Source organism: Armigeres subalbatus, chromosome 1, assembly GCF_024139115.2.
Source record: "Armigeres subalbatus isolate Guangzhou_Male chromosome 1, GZ_Asu_2, whole genome shotgun sequence".
NCBI classification, from domain to species: Eukaryota; Metazoa; Arthropoda; class Insecta; order Diptera; family Culicidae; genus Armigeres; species Armigeres subalbatus.
In genome coordinates this window covers 271,799,778-271,818,102 of record NC_085139.1, presented here as the reverse complement: position 1 = coordinate 271,818,102, position 18,325 = coordinate 271,799,778, and the positions used below count along the sequence as shown (strand labels likewise).

The 18,325-nt window shown below is 38.8% G+C and overlaps 1 protein-coding gene across 1 annotated transcript; it reads right to left on the bottom strand.

The window, feature by feature from the left end:
• Nucleotides 1–5,747: 5,747 nt before the first annotated feature.
• LOC134207605 (DDB1- and CUL4-associated factor 13) lies at nt 5,748–18,085 on the bottom strand. The gene is made up of 2 exons (XM_062683316.1): nt 17,575–18,085; nt 5,748–6,808 (listed from the first exon to the last, which is right to left on the bottom strand). Exons 1-2 carry the CDS (start codon nt 17,940–17,942, stop codon nt 5,836–5,838), a joined length of 1,341 nt encoding a protein of 446 aa, XP_062539300.1. The 5' UTR covers nt 17,943–18,085; the 3' UTR covers nt 5,748–5,835.
• Nucleotides 18,086–18,325: the final 240 nt, after the last annotated feature.

Genomic DNA, 18,325 nt, shown 5'->3' with positions numbered 1-18,325 from the left:
ATGGCGCTCTGCGCCCTGTGACTGAAACGGAACTTGTGAGTGAATTGAGAGATCTGATGCACGTTCATAAGTTCAGAAAAAGAGTGACGCGATTAAATGCACACTAATATGAATTCATTGAAAATGCTCATTTAGCACTCACACACAGCACATCAAAATTAAATGTGTCTCGTTATTACGGAGAAAAAGAATAATTTTTATGGCTCCGCGGAAATAACACGCAGAAGACAATCCCCGCATAAAACAAATCATACATAGTGTGCGTTGAATTCAAATCAAATCAACTGTCATAAAGCCCAATAAGTTGAATCCAGCATTTTACGTGCGCTAATGGCCGCCACAATTTATCTCACGTTCTGGTGGGGTGCAATCGATTTGACGTTTGGCTTGTGTCGTTTGACATCGCAGCAATCATCATCATCGTGATTCAATCATTTTGATGATGGAAACTTATCGTTTTTGTGTCAAACGACACAAGCCAAACTTCAAACTGTTTCCACCCTACCAAAAACTGAGCTTGATTGTGGCGGCCATTAGCGCTCGTAAAATGCTGGATAGCGTGTTTACAAAAGATAGTTTAGTTACTAGATAAAGATTGTCGCTTCGGTTCCCTTTGTTCTGTTGTCCGAAACATGTGTGGTACATACCTGTCAAATCGTATGGATTTTCCATCTTTGACATTTAGCTCCCCTATCCTCGCCAGCAAAAGATGTTCCGGACAGCGACGACAGCGACAATCTTTATCTAGTAACTAAAATATCTTTTGTGTTTACACGTGTACCTAGAAATGTCATAAATATAAATATAAATAAAACGTCGAAAATTTTACATTAGCTGTCTTTGATCATTAGCCCGCGGAAAATATTCATTGGAGGCGCTTTGAATTTTCCAGGATTCCAAATTTTTCTTGCTAATATTGTCAAAGTCCAATCAATAAGCAAAAACTGCCGCTACAAAATGAACAGATTGCACCACCGTGTGCAATTTTTTAACAGATGTCAGTGCTGCGAGCAAAATGCTCGTTGCGAGTGATTTGTTTGCAACGTCAGACTTTAGAGGCTTCAAAAAATGTTTTTTTTTCTTGAATGAATCAAAGAATATAGACATGAGACAACAAAACGCAGCACTTTTCAGTTTTTGTTTTCGATTTTAAAAATAGTCAGAGGCTTCGAAAAAAAGTTGGATCTTGAGGAAGTTGGGTTAAAGAATCGACTGAGACAATGAACCGAGATAAAATTTTGGACAAGGAAAGGTCAATCGACCTCGCCCTTCAACATTTTTTATTGGCCTAATCGATTCTCTTGCATATTCAAGGTCAACTTTCCCAAAGAACTCATATTTTTTGACACCTCTAAGTATTTTTAAAATTTAAAACAAAAATCGAAACAGTGCTGTTTTTTAAGATTGGCCCGATTTTGAACGGACGATGAGTTTTTCAGGCCGGTTCATACGTGCAGCACTTTTTCGGTTATTGTTTTCGATTTTAAAAATAGTTAGGGACTTCAAAAAATATGGATTCTTTGGGAAAGTTGACGTTAAATAAGCCAAAGAATGGACTGAGACAATAGGGCACTGCACGGGCTGCTTTGTTCTCTTTCTCGCTACAAAGAAATTATAGCATCGTTATCGGTCGCGAGCATTTTAATCACCCGCGCAGCCTCGTGCGCAGCGCTGTCATTTTAGTTTTGTCACTCGTTTCCGTATCGGTCACTATTTTCGGTTCTCAATTTGGTTGCTGTAACAACAAGGCTAGTAAATGTCAAAATTTATGAAGAACGAATAAGGAAAAGATTTTTCCGTGCAGTGCCCTACAAAACGAGATAAAACCCACTCGGAAGGATGTCTAAAAGCGAACAGGAAGCTACCTAAATTTGACACAAACCATCCTAGTCCGGCTTTAACTTCATCTTGGACACGAATCAAGTACATATTTTAGTCAACGAATTTTGCAAGTATTTGTTCACCACACACAGTCATACGCCCGCGACAGTCGAACCGGTTTATAGCCTATTCAGATTACTCCATTATTGACATAATAATTGGCGTTTCAGGGTAAATACGCTTTATGATGTCATTATTTACGTAATATTCCATACATTTTGCGCTGTCAAAAGATACCCGCTAAAAAGAGGCATAAAGAATTTATTACGAACAATTATTACGAGAGAGCTTTCGTTCTAACTGGGATGCAGGGAGAAATCCAACAAAACAAAACTGACAAGCGCCACGCTCTCTTTGCCAGAGAGAAAATTCTCTCTGTTTTCATTTCGTTTCGTAGTTGACAGTCATGCTCTTTCTGTCGCAGCAGGGTCGAATGCATGTTAGATGGAAATCTTCTGAGCGCTGAAGAATAACTCGGATTGTGATGGTTTTGTGGTAAGCATTTTATATGATGAAAAATAATGATGATAATTATTTATTCTCCACTTATTCAACATGAATTGTTTAAAAAACAGATGCTCTCTAGAATTAACATGAAGTATTTAACTTACACCTAGATTTAATAGAACAAATCGAATAAATTTTCAAAGGTCAAGGGCCAATGCGGAAGACAATTTAAAACGTAGGAATGGATGTAAAACGAATATATTTGATGAATAAACATGATTTCATAAATTGTTTCAATTCTGCTCCTTGAATGGCTTAATATTCTTTGGATTTCAACATTTTTCACGTGGGACAACTGTACGGTTTGAATGGGATGTATATATAAAGTAGAATAACCTTAAATAAAACATGGATTGGTAATGCATTAATTCATCCAAAATCCAGTTTAAATTATATCACATTCACACGATTCGATTTTGTTAGAAGCTGTATCATTGATTGTCGAGTAGAACGCAATGGTTCAGTTTCCATTTTTGAAAAAAAAATAAATTGCTGAGTTGCCCTTCATACATGGAGATACTGGTGGAAATACATTTTAGTTCGATAATATTTCTTGAAAATTGGTCCCTCTCACTTAACAAAGTCATAAATAGCCCAATCTGAATAGGCTATTAGTTGCTCGCGCGCTTTCTCGTCGAAATATTTTATTCATAACCGTTTTTCCATCAGTGAAGTCGGAGTTGTCGTGTGTGATAAAAAAAATTCTTTCATATTAAATAGGTATGTTGTTAAATTTTCTGTTTCGGAAAGGAAGGAATTGTTTTGGATGGTGCTCGCATGCTCGGAAAACCGTTGTCCAGGAAATCATAAGAACGATGAGTCGCTGAAATTCCGATATTTTCGACAGGGGGTGGAGCAGCATACGAGGCGGAGGATTATTTCGATTTCCATATGCTGGACATCAAGCTAATTTTCAATACCGGATTGTCAGCGTATTTCCGGTCATGGCCAGGATCGAAATATGTCTCGAAGAAGTGAGTCTTAAAAACATTCTGGATTTCAGAACCTATTCCAGCTTTTTACACAGACCATGCCATAAATTTTGAATCACCCCTAGCGAATAAAAATGTTTGTCGAGAAAGATCAATTGAATGCCATACCAATTATTGTCTTGAAATATCCAGATAAATATCAAAATAAGTAAGCACAGTAGCCGTTCGATAACTGCAAAATGTTTACTTTCCAGTTAACGAATGCCGTTCGATAACTGCAATGCATTCTAGACGTCAAACGGTTGTCAATCGACGTCAGATGCAATAAATGTGCAGCGCAATGCAGCTGTCATTGAGTCTGACATCAGTTTGAAGTTTAGCGGTCCGATAACTGCAAAACTGTTGCACCTATCGAATTGCAGTTAAAAAGCATTGCAGTTAAATGACTTGCAGTTATCGAACGTCTACTGTATACCTACATAATGCTATATTCGCCTGGTACGCTGTAAGCTAAATGTATCCAATCCATCCGTGCTTATAGCCTGTCAGATTACGAGCTTTATAACGTAACTAGTCGACCCGGCAGACGTTGTCCTGCATAGTAGGCGAAAATGCGCGTTGTGAACTACCCATGCGAAATTTCCATACGATTCTTAATTTTAGTTTTTCATGATTTTTCGCATGAGAAAATATCATATAAACCCGTCGGAAACGATAACGAACATATTTGCTGAAAGAATGAAGAAAATCCATCCAGCCGTTTTCGAGTTATGCGGATACGAACACAGACCATTTCATTTTTATATACAGTCGACTCTCCACATCTCGATGTTCTATATCTCGATATCTCTCCCCATGTCGATGGTTTTCTCGGTCCCTTCAATCTACATACATTTGAGCATTCTACATCTCGATAACCTCCCTATCTCGATATCTCTGTATCTCGATGTGTTCTGGTGATATTTTGTTCAGGATTCTCTCTCCTTATGTCGATATATTCATATTTCTAGGCTACTAGACCATTTTTGGACAATAACAAACACATGAACAACAAGTGATGACATTTGTTTTGTTGTCGTTTTTCATAGCAACGAGCTTTTTTCAATCTAGTACCCATTTAAGTTTTCCTTCCATTCCTCGATCGCTCCTTATCTCGATGGTCCCTTCAATATCGAGATGTGGAGAGGCGACTGTATAAGAAAGATTAGTAACACAAAACGATACAAGGAACCACACAAAATTTATGGAAGTGATATAAGAAACAGCTATACGTGAACTCAACAGAAAAGTATATAGAACTGAACGTTTTTATTATACGATGAAAAATGAACAAATATTTCACAAAGTCATAGAAGTTTCAAAGAAACATCAATCCTTTTAATGCTCCTCTCGCAACACCTTTTTCTTAGTTTCTGGAATATAAGGTACTTTGCCTGGTTTCGAATTCTGGCGCACATTCTCCTCCTTTCGTTTGATTTTCTGTTTCTGCTCCTGTTGCTTGCGGCGTTCATTGTACACCACCTTGGGCACGTTCCGGTGCCGGGCGATGCGTCGAATCTGTGGATGCGCTGCAAATTTCTCCTTCAGCGCTTCATTGTACTTGAAGGCTTGTTTTTCGCGGGGCTGGAGGGCACCCAACTTCTCCGAAGCCCGGGCCTTCCAAAGGCGAACGTTCATTTCGTCTGATCCGGAGTAGATATATTTATTGTCCAATGACCACCCGTTACAGGTCACGTGCTGCATTCGCTTGGTATGGTAAACTTCTCTGCTGTTGGCTTTGTGGGCTTCGAAGATTCTTATGGTCTTGTCGTAGCATCCGGAAACAAACTCACGCCCTGTAGGGGCGTAATCAACACAAGTCACGGCTGACGTGTGCCCACCGTGAATCTTCAACGGGTTCTCAACCGACGGTTATTTTGACATTTAGCTCCCCTATCCTCGCCAGCAAAAGATGTTCCGGACAGCGACAATCTTTATCTAGTAACTAAAATATCTTTTGCTATATCACTTGATATAGAGTAGCTTGACATCAAAGTTCACATACCTTATTTTCTCTGCAAATAATGGATATGACATCTCATGTCAAGATTCCCTATATCAAGTAACTATATCACCAGTCTGAACCTGTCTGAACGTAGTCTAAGCGAATAAAAATGTTTGACGAGAACGAGAAAGATCAATTGAATGCCATACCAATTATTGTCTTGAAATATCCAGATAAATATCAAAATAAGTAAGTATATACATAATGCTATATTCGCCTGGTACGCTGTAAGCTAAATGTATCCAATCCATCCGTGCTTATAGCCGTCAGATTACGAGCTTTATAACGTAATATTATATTAGTAACACAAAATGATACAAGGAACCACACACAATTTATGGAAGTGATATCAGAAACAGCTATACGTGAACGTAACAAAAAAGTATGTCGAACTGAACGTTTTTATTATACGATGGAAAATGAACAAATATTTCACAAAGTCATAGAAATTTCAAAGAAATATCAAACCCTTCAATGCTCCTCTCGCAACACCTTTTTCTTAGTTTCTGGAATATAAGGTACCTTGCCTGGTTTCGAATTCTGGCGCACATTCTCCTCCTTTCGTTTGATTTTCTGTTTCTGCTCCTGTTGCTTGCGGCGTTCATTGTATACCACCTTGGGCACGTTCCGGTGCCGGGCGATGCGTCGAATCTGTGGATGCGCTGCAAATTTCTCCTTCAGCGCTTCATTGTACTTGAAGGCTTGTTTTTCGCGGGGCTGGAGGGCACCCAATTTCTCCGAAGCACGGGCCTTCCAAAGGCGAACGTTCATTTCGTCTGAGCCGGAGTAGATATATTTATTGTCCAATGACCACCCGATACAGGTCACGTGCTGCATTCGCTTGGTATGGTAAACTTCTCTGCTGTTGGCTTTGTGGGCTTCGAAGATTCTTATGGTCTTGTCGTAGCATCCGGAAACAAACTCACGCCCTGTAGGGGCGTAATCAACACAAGTCACGGCTGACGTGTGCCCACCGTGAATCTTCAACGGGTTCTTCAACCGACGGGTATCGAACGTATACAGATTGTAATCTTCGCTGGCCACCGTGAAGTAATACGCTTGCATAGGATTCCAAGCCAGTTGATTGGGCCTCAAGCTCATGACGATTTTGCGCAGTGGCTTCACCTCTCGTTGGTCGTAGAAGATGATACCACGATCACTGCAGCAAGCCGCCAGCAGAGAAGTCTCCACAGGGCTATATTTGACGTCGTACAAGGTATCCACACCCCACTGAAGCGTTTTGATAGGCGAGTTGCGAGTTTCGTCCCAGATGTTGCAAGTTTCTCCGCAGGTTGCAAAGAATGGTTCTTCATAGTGGTGCGAAATAGATGTGATTACTGTTTTGCCCAGAATGGTGTTAAGTGGTTCGTGCGAGTCCTCGTCGCTATCCACCAATGATGAGTCCCACATTTTGATAGCTTTGTCGTCTCCAATAGTGAAAAATCTGTAACAAAGAAATTATGACATTTTTTAAATGTAAGCAGCGCTGTCAATAACAAAATAAATAAAATTAAATAATTCTCCACTAATGAAAAACATCATAAAAGATGCTAAGCAACAAATATTCAAATAAGAACATGAATCAGAACAATCAGTGAAGACCAACGCGACAAAACCAGCAAAACCTTTCCCGTCAAACATTTTTATTCGCCCAATCGATTATTTGGCTTATTTAAAGTCAACTTTCCCTAAGAACCCATATTTCTTGACGCCTCTAAGTATTTTTAAAATTTAAAACTACACTCGAAAAAGTGCTGTTTTTTAAGATTGGTCCAATTTAGAATGAACATCAGGTGAATTTTTCTGGCCGGTTCACACGTGCGGCATTTTTTCGGTTTTTGTTTTTGATTTTAAAAATAGTTAGAGGCTTAAAAAAATGTTTTTTTTTGGGAAAGTTGACCTTAAATAAGTCAAAGAATCAACTGAGACAAAAATGAGATTTAATTTTTGACGGAAAAAGTCAATTGTAATAACATTGAGATTTTTCATCAAAAATGTTTTTGTTACGTTACGTAATAACCTATTCAGTTTGGGCTATTTATGACTTTGTTAAGTGAGAGGGTATCCAATTATTACGAGGTGTTCAGACTGCAGCAAGATAATATATCTTAGGCTCGATGCCCACGTAGCGTCATTTCAACGCAGAGTGCACGTGGCGTCAAAAAGACGCAGGTGTGCACCGGGAAAAAGCGGTAACGCAGCGTCACCACGCCGATGCACACCAGCGTTATTTTAACGCTGCGTGCACGTGGCGTTGAAAAAACGCAGGTGTGCATCGGTGCGGCGACGCTGCGTTACCGCTTTTTCCCGATGCACACATGCGTCCTTTTAACGCCGTGTGCACGCAGCGTTGAAAAGACGCTACGTGAGCATCGGGCCTTAACGTTTCCATGTTTTCTCATTTGCACGCTAATACAGGGTTGAATTCAAGGAGAGTTTTAAAATTTAATTTGCCAAATCAAGCATTTGTGTGGCGACAATCGAACATTTTTTTCTAAACAAAGTTTCGACGAACAAAAAAATATAAAAAAAATATATGAAAAGGGATTTTCGAAGAACATTTGAAGCTCTCATTAAGGATAATGAGCGAAGCTACATTCATTAGTTGGGTGCGCCGTTCTTCGGGGAATCAGACTATTCCTCAATTTATTTTTAAGTTTAAAAAGTATTTTGATTCTGTACTATGATCGAACGGAGATTTGATACAAACATTTAGATTCTTTTGGGAATTCTCACAAATAAATAAAAAAAGGACTATTGGACCAATTTTCAAGAAATATTATCGAACTAAAATGTATTTCCACCAGTATCTCCATGTATGAAGGGCAACTCAGCAATTTTTTTTTTTTCCAAAATGGAAACTGAACCATTGCGTTCTACTCGACAATCAATGATACAGCTTCTAACAAAATCGAATCGTGTGAATGTGATATAATTTAAAATGGATTTTGGATGAATTAATGCATTACCAATCCATGTTTTATTTCGACATTGTTGTTTCAAAAGGGCAAAAGTCGCAAACGTAAACATTGACTTCTTCTGCTGATTTCAGGAAGATTAGAGACTTCTGGCGGTATTTTCCGCTTCCGTTCGATAGAAGGCACGGAGCGCCACCAGTTCCAAGTGGTTGTTAGCTGGGAGCGGTCCTAGTTGTGGAGAAATTTGCAGGAAAAGGCATTGTTTACGTTTGCGACATTGGCCCTTATGAAACAACCCTGTCGATTTAAGGTTATTCTACTTTATATATACATCCCATTCAAATCGTACAGTTGTCCCACGTGAGAAATGTTGAAATCCAAAGTATATTAAGCCATTCAAGGAGCAGAATTGAAACAATTTATGAAATCATGTTTATTCATCAAATATATTCGTTTTACAAGCATTCCTACGTTTTAAATTGTCTTCCACATTGGCCCTTGAACTTTGAAAATTTATTCGATTTGTTCTATTAAATCTAGGTTTAAGTTAAATACTTCATGTTAATTCTAGAGAGCATCTGTTTTTAAACAATTCATGTTGAATAAGTGGAGAATAAATAATTATCATCATTATTTTTCATCATATAAAATGCTTTCCACAAAACCATCACAATCCGAGTTGTTCTTCAGCGCTCAGAAGATTTCCATCTAACATGCATTCGACCCTGCTGCGACAGAAAGAGCATGACTGTCAACTACGAAACGAAATGAAAACAGAGAGAATTTTCTCTCTGGCAAAGAGAGCGTGACGCTTGTCAGTTTTGTTTTGTTGAATTTCTCCCTGCATCCCACTTAGAACAAAAGCTCTCTCGTAATAATTGTTCGTAATAAATTCTTTATGACTCTTTTTAGCGAGTATCTTTTGACAGCGCAAAATGTATGGTGTTAAAAATAAATTACATTAATGTTCAAATTATATCATTTTTCCTAGAGAAGATTTGTTCAATTCATCAGAGCCATGTGCCAGGATAAATAACAGATTAGGAATGTTTAGTTCAAAACCATAAAATGTTTCCTGTGGCATATGTTTACTCTGTCTCCCAGGAAGGGCCATATCAAGCAAGGAATGTTTTCCTAAGATTAGGTTTCTATGTTCAGCTTCAAATAATCAGGCTAAGATTAGATTTCTATGTTAGCTTCAAAGTAATAAAACTCCATATGGCGTATGTTTTTCTACCTCCTGGAAGAGCTATATCGGGCTGGGAATGTTTGTCTAACGCTTGCTCAGGGGAGGTAGGAAAAACGTTCCCACGATGCAGATGCAGTTTTATTACTTAGTACTTTCCACTCGATTCGTTTTGCTTGCAAGTGTCGCATACTTGCGTTAAATTATACCCTTAAAAGAAAGCAGATGGCACCATTCATAAGTATTTGCACGATAGGTGTCGCCATATTGAGAAATTGCATTAAATGTTGCATGCAATTTGAGGCACTTCTAATTAGAATAGCAGGTCCTTTAGCTAGGTGCCTTTAGAGGTCGGCACCTAAATTATAAGAGTGCCATCTGTATTAGAATTTCTTACAATAAGAATTTAGAATTGGTTGAACGTGTAGGATAATTAATATGTATATGTAAAGAATTATTCCCAAATCATGTATAAATAGTACTAGCGGTTTGGGAAATAAAGGTAGTCATTATTATCCATCAAGTGAATCACTTTCTTTCTCTTCAAGAGAAAATTCCGTTGCTCACAGTTGCCTTTGAAGAACTTGATTTAATCTTCAGGAAGCATAGAACCAAATTGCTGGTGACTAGCCCTGAAATTCATTCAATCTTGTTCGGAAATTGCAACTTATCCGAAATCATCCGAAACACTTTTAATATTGGTGTCCTCCAGAGAGGATAAATTAACTCACACCTTCGCGGAACGGATCGAATCGGAATTTCGGAAATCTTTCCAAGGAGGAAAGGAGGATCGGAAAGTGAATTTACTAATTGGCGCCAACGACCAACGAGGAGGAAAGATAGGAAGCCTCAATAGGAATCAGCTCGGGATAATTGGAGCTGATTACACCACATCAAAGGATAGGAACAAATCGAGATTTGCCGCGTAAGTCGTAGCGTCGCATCGGGATCATCGATTAACGTTCCGCCTTAAAGGAATTGGCGCCTACGACAACAGAGGAAAGTGACTCACGGTTTCGCGGATTGTAATTCGGAAAATTCCAACGAGGAGCTTTATTGGATCAGTGACGTTGTGTTTAAATGGATCATCGAGTGACAAAATTATTCTTTCAATGAGGATGTTAGAATAAATTATATCGAAGGATTGGCCGCGTAAGTCGTAGCGTCGCAGAACGGGATCATCGATTGTCATCAAGTTGTCATCGAACTGTCATCAACCGTTTACTCAGTAAAGGAAAACTGGGTAATTTATGAAATCTGATCGCCTTAGTAAGGCGGGAAAATGATTTCACACTGAATTAATTAGGACTCGGACAAACGGATCGGCCGTTACGAGCTAATTCAGTGAAGATTGATTGATGTATCGGAGAAATACAAATCAATAAAAATGTCGTCAATGAACTACATTATGAATCCACATGGACGTTGCCCACTGTGTACAAGTATGGATAAAAAAGATGACATGGTGTCATGCAACAGGTGCATGGCACAGTTCCATTTATGTTGTGTCGGTATTAGAGATAAACCGAACAAAGGATATCAATGGATATGCGCTAAGTGCAGCGAGATATCTGCATTGGAAAGCAAATTGGCAGAACTTAATAAAGTTCTGTCTCAACAATTATCATGTGAGGTCAAGTCAACGACATCACCGCAAGAAATATCATTCGAGGTAGAGAAGCTACGACTCGAATTGATGAATGTCGAAGGATCGACAGATTCTGATGTTATAGAAATATCAGAAAAGTTGGATAAGCTGGTCGTCAACTTAGGCTATTTGGATAAATATAGCTTCAATCCATTCCGATATTGTAATTCAACCCTATTCGGATGTTTGATTGAAAAGTTTCCAACGGATTTGAATCAAAAGTCTTGGAAGTTTGTTGCGCAATTTGCAAGAAATATTCGTCAACCATCTGTAGATATTGTTCCCACATTGGATGTGTTCAATGCATGGCTCAAGCCACATGCAGAGGAACTGAAGCAAATGAATGCCTTAAAGCAATATCTCAATGGAAGTTATGAAAATTTAATCGATTGGAATGGAGCAGAAGACGCTCAATGCACTAATGAAATTAGTGAAAATGGTAAAATGGATAATGGCAATTCCTGCGTAATTGAAGTTGATCAGAACGAGAGACCCTGTCGCCCTCTTGCCAGATGCAGCATACCAGATCGGTATCGAGCGGAATATTTTGAATCAAGTAATCATGAGGATCCCGAGCTCAGTAGAGTTGAACCAGGGAAACGGTTTATCGATAGAGATAAGCTTGTTCCGGATCGGGAATAGAGATGTCGTAAATTAATCGATTACTTCGATTAATCGATTAATCGTTGTAATAATCGATTAATTTTGAATCGATCATTACCTAACGATTAATCGATTCAATAATCGAGAGAGATCGAGAGTAATCGATTTGTTACTAATCGATTAATCAGGATTTTACGACATCATAAGGATGTCGCAAATTAATTGATTACTTCGATTAATCGATTCATCGTTGTAATAATCGATTAATTTTGAATCGATTATTATCCAACGATCAATCGATTCAATAATCGACAGGAATCGAGAGTAATAGATTAGTTACTAATCGATTAATCGGGATTTTACGACATCTCTAATCGGGAACAAGAAGTATCAAATGAGCTACCAGAAGAACAATCAATTACGGAATCTGAGGATTTAGCTGTTCTTTTCGAACAACTCCAAGAAGGTGAACAATAATTCAGAAATGACATCAAATGTACTGCACCCAAGAAGTCAAAGCAGAGTAAAAAGAGAAAGATACTCATCAACAATTGTGAACATTTGATCAAAGAGGAGAAACAAGTAGATCCTGTCAAACCAAATTGTGCTATCCCGTCACAGCACAAGAAATATGACGCATATGCAGCGAATAATCTGCAAGAGTTTGGCAACAAGTTCAGCGAAAATGAAATATCTTCGACTGGAAGTAATACATTAGAAAGCATTAATATTGAAAAGCGAGGTAATAAATTAAGAACTATTAGGGGAGGCCTGAAGTTCAAAAAGTCCATTGTAAATGGAAGTGATGTATTCAAAATGAAACGAGCTAAGAATGCATTTATATGCCACGGCATAAATATAGCACAGAAAAACTTGTTGATACCTGGAGCACAAAATCATGGCGCTCCGAACTATGCTTTCAAATCAAAATATGCTTCTGATCATAATTATGAAATGATTGAACGAGATTTTATGATCAATGAAATTTCCATTACGCCGAATTCACGAGTTGTATTCGATAGAGGCAGAGCAGATATTTGTGATTATTTGGTACAACAAAGAGAGACAACAAAATTAAAAGAACCACGGCAAATCATAAGCAGAACAGTTTACGGTTCACAACTAATAAAGAGTATGAAACGAAAAGCAGTAATGGAAACGAATCTACAGCAATTAGTGTGCCATTTGTGCTATTCCGAAACCAAGGATGGCAAGTCCAGTAAGTCCATATTGCATATATCGAAACAGGATAAACGAAAATCAGTAGATTTGAGTTTTCCAAACTGGGGCAAGAGACAACAAGTCAATGAAGACAAGGTCAAGGAAAAAGGAAAAATTACAACAAGAAATAGAGGCGTCGGAACTCAAATCAAGCAAAGTAAGACGAATATCATTCACGCCCTCTCTGATGCTGCAAATCCTGCTTTTGTTCTTCTTACTTGGCGCTGCATTCGGACTAGGATCATCTGGACTAATAGCTTACGACTGTGCGGATCCAGGAGTCAACCTGACAAGTTATTCATTGTTAGAAGTTGCATCTTGCGTACCTCCATCCTCTAAACTAATAACCACCGAGGAAACCATTCAAGTGCTTCAACGGAATGCGAAATCTATTACCAAGGTCACGCAGTGTAAGGTGATAATACAGCGTTTCATACGACATTGTGGTATGCATTCCCATATATCGGATTATGAACATGGATATGCGTATATAGTAAAGGAGTTTACTACGGAGGAGTGCATTAGAGCGCATCAACTGGCGACCATTTCTCTCTCGGAACAAGCAGTTATTCAGGAGCTAAAATGAACAGCACTACACGAGGAGAAGTATTGATAGTCGGGAGCGTGCATGGAAGTAACTGCAATGGTGAGACGTACCGAACACCAGCATATACGTGGACAAAGGCTCTAGTGTACTATAGATACGAAATTACGCTAAACGATTATACAGCTAACATTGATATGGAGCTTGATCAGATCCTGCTTCGGAAAGGATTGGTTTGCACATACTCTACCGGAAAATGCTTGGACGCAGAAGAAGGCTACTTAACATGGGACGTAGATCTAAACAAGCGATGCGAAGATACAGAGTTTGAGGTGATTTATGAAGGAATTGTCAACAAGACAAAGGAAAAATTCGACAAGCCAAATCACCGTTCCATAACCGTTTACAGTACAATCTCAGACTCTCACCTTTTTTCAATAAAAGCTAATGATGCTACGAGAATTTGTGGATACAACGGCTATACGACTGATCACCATCGTATCCTAATATTGGAAACCAATACTATAAGATCGCCGTTCACCAGGAAAGTAACCTCTTCAAAGAATTACGACATCTTCACATACTTCAATTCGAAAATTACGTTTGTGGAAAGCTACTTTGGACAAAAAATTAATGATATGTACTATTCCATCATATCAGAAATTTGCAAGTTGGATAAATCCTTGATGGAAACCAAACTCACTCTTGCGAGACTCAACCCCACTGAGTTTGCTACAGCGATTACGAAGGAACAAGGATTTACGGCCGTAGTAGCTGGAGAAGTTTTGCATGTCTTAAAATGTAAACCAGTATATGTGCTACCACGATCAAGCAATAGGTGCTATCAGGAGATTCCAGCGAACTACAACAACGAATCAGTATTTATTGCGCCTGTTACTCGAGTACTTCAGAAAAGAGGAACAGAAATTGATTGTACGCCTTTGCTTCCCGCAAAGTTTATGTTTGGAGGAAGATGGTATACGACGGACGGAAAGTTCCGGGAAACAACCGCTCCGGAAAAGTTATCAACCGAAATTGTAACTAGTTGGACATACACCTCTTTACCAAACCTGATGAAATCTGGCGTTTACGATGAGGACAGTGTCAGAAAGATGAAGAACATGATTTATGAGCAAGGAGACCGACGTATCGCATCATCAGTTATACATCGGATTTTGACAAACCAGAACCCAAATCATCAAGGATTTCGATTCGAAGCCTTGATTGCGGAACACATGGTGGAAGGAATCGTTAGCCAATACTGGGAAAAGTTTTAACCTGGTCCCACTGGTTTGGACATCTATCGTCGACGGTCTTAGGAGCATATCTTATATTGCGGATTCTGAAGTTCATCATCGACACGCTAATTCATGGACGGATACTTTACGATATATATGGATTTGGATGGCAGCTGATCGCTTCATTGTGGGATTCATTCACCAATTTTTATCGCATCGTCATGCTACTAGAAGGCCGACAGCCCAGGATTTCGACGTAGAGCAACCTGCACTGGTATCACCAACAGCACCACTCAGTGCTCCTTTAGATCAGATAAGAGATGTCGAAGCAGAAACCCCTTTTAAACCGACATACCCTATTATAAACAATTTGAACAACCATTAAGGTGTAAATCTATAAATAAATTTACAGGGGCAAGAATGTTAAAAATAAATTACATTAATGTTCAAATTATATCATTTTTCCTAGAGAAGATTTGTTCAATTCATCAGAGCCATGTGCCAGGATAAATAACAGATTAGGAATGTTTAGTTCAAAACCATAAAATGTTTCCTGTGGCATATGTTTACTCTGTCTCCCAGGAAGGGCCATATCAAGCAAGGAATGTTTTCCTAAGATTAGGTTTCTATGTTCAGCTTCAAATAATCAGGCTAAGATTAGATTTCTATGTTAGCTTCAAAGTAATAAAACTCCATATGGCGTATGTTTTTCTACCTCCCTGGAAGAGCTATATCGGGCTGGGAATGTTTGTCTAACGCTTGCTCAGGGGAGGTAGGAAAAACGTTCCCACGATGCAGATGCAGTTTTATTACTTAGTACTTTCCACTCGATTCGTTTTGCTTGCAAGTGTCGCATACTTGCGTTAAATTATACCCTTAAAAGAAAGCAGATGGCACCATTCATAAGTATTTGCACGATAGGTGTCGCCATATTGAGAAATTGCATTAAATGTTGCATGCAATTTGAGGCACTTCTAATTAGAATAGCAGGTCCTTTAGCTAGGTGCCTTTAGAGGTCGGCACCTAAATTATAAGAGTGCCATCTGTATTAGAATTTCTTACAATAAGAATTTAGAATACCAATTAGAATTGGTTGAACGTGTAGGATAATTAATATGTATATGTAAAGAATTATTCCCAAATCATGTATAAATAGTACTAGCGGTTTGGGAAATAAAGGTAGTCATTATTATCCATCAAGTGAATCACTTTCTTTCTCTTCAAGAGAAAATTCCGTTGCTCACAGTTGCCTTTGAAGAACTTGATTTAATCTTCAGGAAGCATAGAACCAAATTGCTGGTGACTAGCCCTGAAATTCATTCAATCTTGTTCGGAAATTGCAACTTATCCGAAATCATCCGAAACACTTTTAATATATGGAATATTACGTAAATAATGACATCATAAAGCGTATTTACCCTGAAACGCCAATTATTATGTCATTAATGGCGTAATCTGAATAGGCTATCCAGCTTTCCACGCTCGGTAATGGCGGCTTATCGGTGTGTAAAAATCAATTGGTCACTGTACTGTTTGACACTAGCTGGAGGAAAGCCCACTGGCGTTCATGGGTGAGGGGAAGGGAAAAAAGGCCTTTTCGACAGTGAGTTTTCCTTCAGCAATAGTGTCAAACAGTACAGCGACCGACAAGCCGCCATTACCGAGCGTGGAAAGCTGGATAAGGGTATATTTGAACAGACCGTTATACAGAAAAAAATATGTTAGGCTCTTTATAGTAGAATGTATTCAACCGTTTAAGACGAGTTTAGTACTTTCCATTTAATTCCACTACGTTTTTGGTATATTTGCAGATACGTATTTCGACCTTAACTGTTGGACCCGCTTCAGTGTCTTGTACTTGACTCGACTTAAGTAAGACGGCTGTTGAGGTCGAAATATGTATCTGCAAAGATAACAAACACTGGAATTAAATGGAAAGTACTAAACTCGTCTGAGACGGTTGAGATCATTATAGCCTATTCAGCTTACGCCTTTTATTATAATAATGTTAAATAATATGGGGGACACACTTGTGGTATTCATACCATGGTACAAAAATCTTGAAATGAGTGCCATATCAATTATTGTCTTCATTAAAGATAGCCTTGAACTTATTTTCTTGTCGCCTTGTACCATGGTACGAATACCACAAGTGTGTGCCCCATATAATAGACAGACCACAGACAAACAGACATAACACATTGAACATTTACTCATCAAATTCATCGTCGTTAAAACACTAACGACATCTGTTGATTTCAGTTAGTTGAGCAAATCACGAACCAGATGGCGATAGTGAGCAAACGTCAAACTCGAGCAAATCCGATGTGCGCGCCACGAGTGATCGATTGGCCAACTAATGATTATTTGAATTGACCAGTAAATCAGTGAACGATGGAAGTTTGACGAGTGTTATGTCTGTTTGTCTGTGGACAGACAATACCATTCCATACATTCAAAATTGGCATCAAGTTAGTTTGTATTTGTAATTGTGCTTTATTTGTATACGACACCCTGTTGGTTACATTTGTATCCCTTCAGTCAGTTCGAAGAAAAAACTCTTTATCATGATATTTATTATTAGTTCAGTAGAAAACCGAATTAGCAGCCAGAGAAGTTGAATTTTTCTCACAATCCATATGTTAAATCTAATTTCGGAAGTGGTGCGCCACCAATTGTGAGAAAAATCCAACTTCGCTAATCGCCCATTTCGGTTTTCTACTGAAACCATAAATGGCGTAATCTGAATAAGCTGATGAACATAAGACGCAACAACGGCTCTGTAGTTTTTAATAAAAAATATCAGCCTAATCTAAAATAATATTTTAATCGGGTATTGGAGAGACACTCACCTGGACCCATCGTTCGAGAACACGATCCCTCGCACATACCCGCTGTGACACATGATGCTCTGAACGCACTCCTGGTTCGGAACGTCCCAGAGTTTAACTTCCCCGTCGTAGGAGCCGCTCAACAGCAGGGACAAACTCTGCGGATGCTTACCGAGCGCAGAGATTCCATCCTTGTGGCCATCCAAATTGCCCACGAATGGTTTGGCAAAGACCCGCTCCAGTTTGGTGGCATTCAGCGCCCGGACGTACTCACGAGCTCCCTCGAAGGGATGTAGCGCCGTGTCGTAGTTTCGAAACACCTTGTGGATATCCTTCTTGGTTTCCCGCATATAATTGTCCGGGTTCCGGCTGATCACTTTAACTTTCATGTTGCTGCCGTTATAATAATTTTCAATAGTATTCCATAAAACACGGCTTATTTTAAGAAAATATGTAAAAGTCCTTTACAAGAAGCAAAGTCGCAGTTAAACAAAACACGTTTGAGGATTATTTTTCTAACGAACTGTCAAAATTGAATAGGCGAACGGAGCCTACAGTCATTAAATCACTCATGATCTGCAGATCATATACAATCATCGCGCACTCAAATTAGCTGTTATTTTCTATAGAAGCAAGACGAATCCAAGTAAAATAAGAAGAAGACACACGACGGTGTTAACTTGACAGATCCTACAGCTCAGCATAGGGAGATGATTTTAAAATGCTTATAATAAATTCTAGACAAATTGTAATTAAAATCTGATTGATGTAC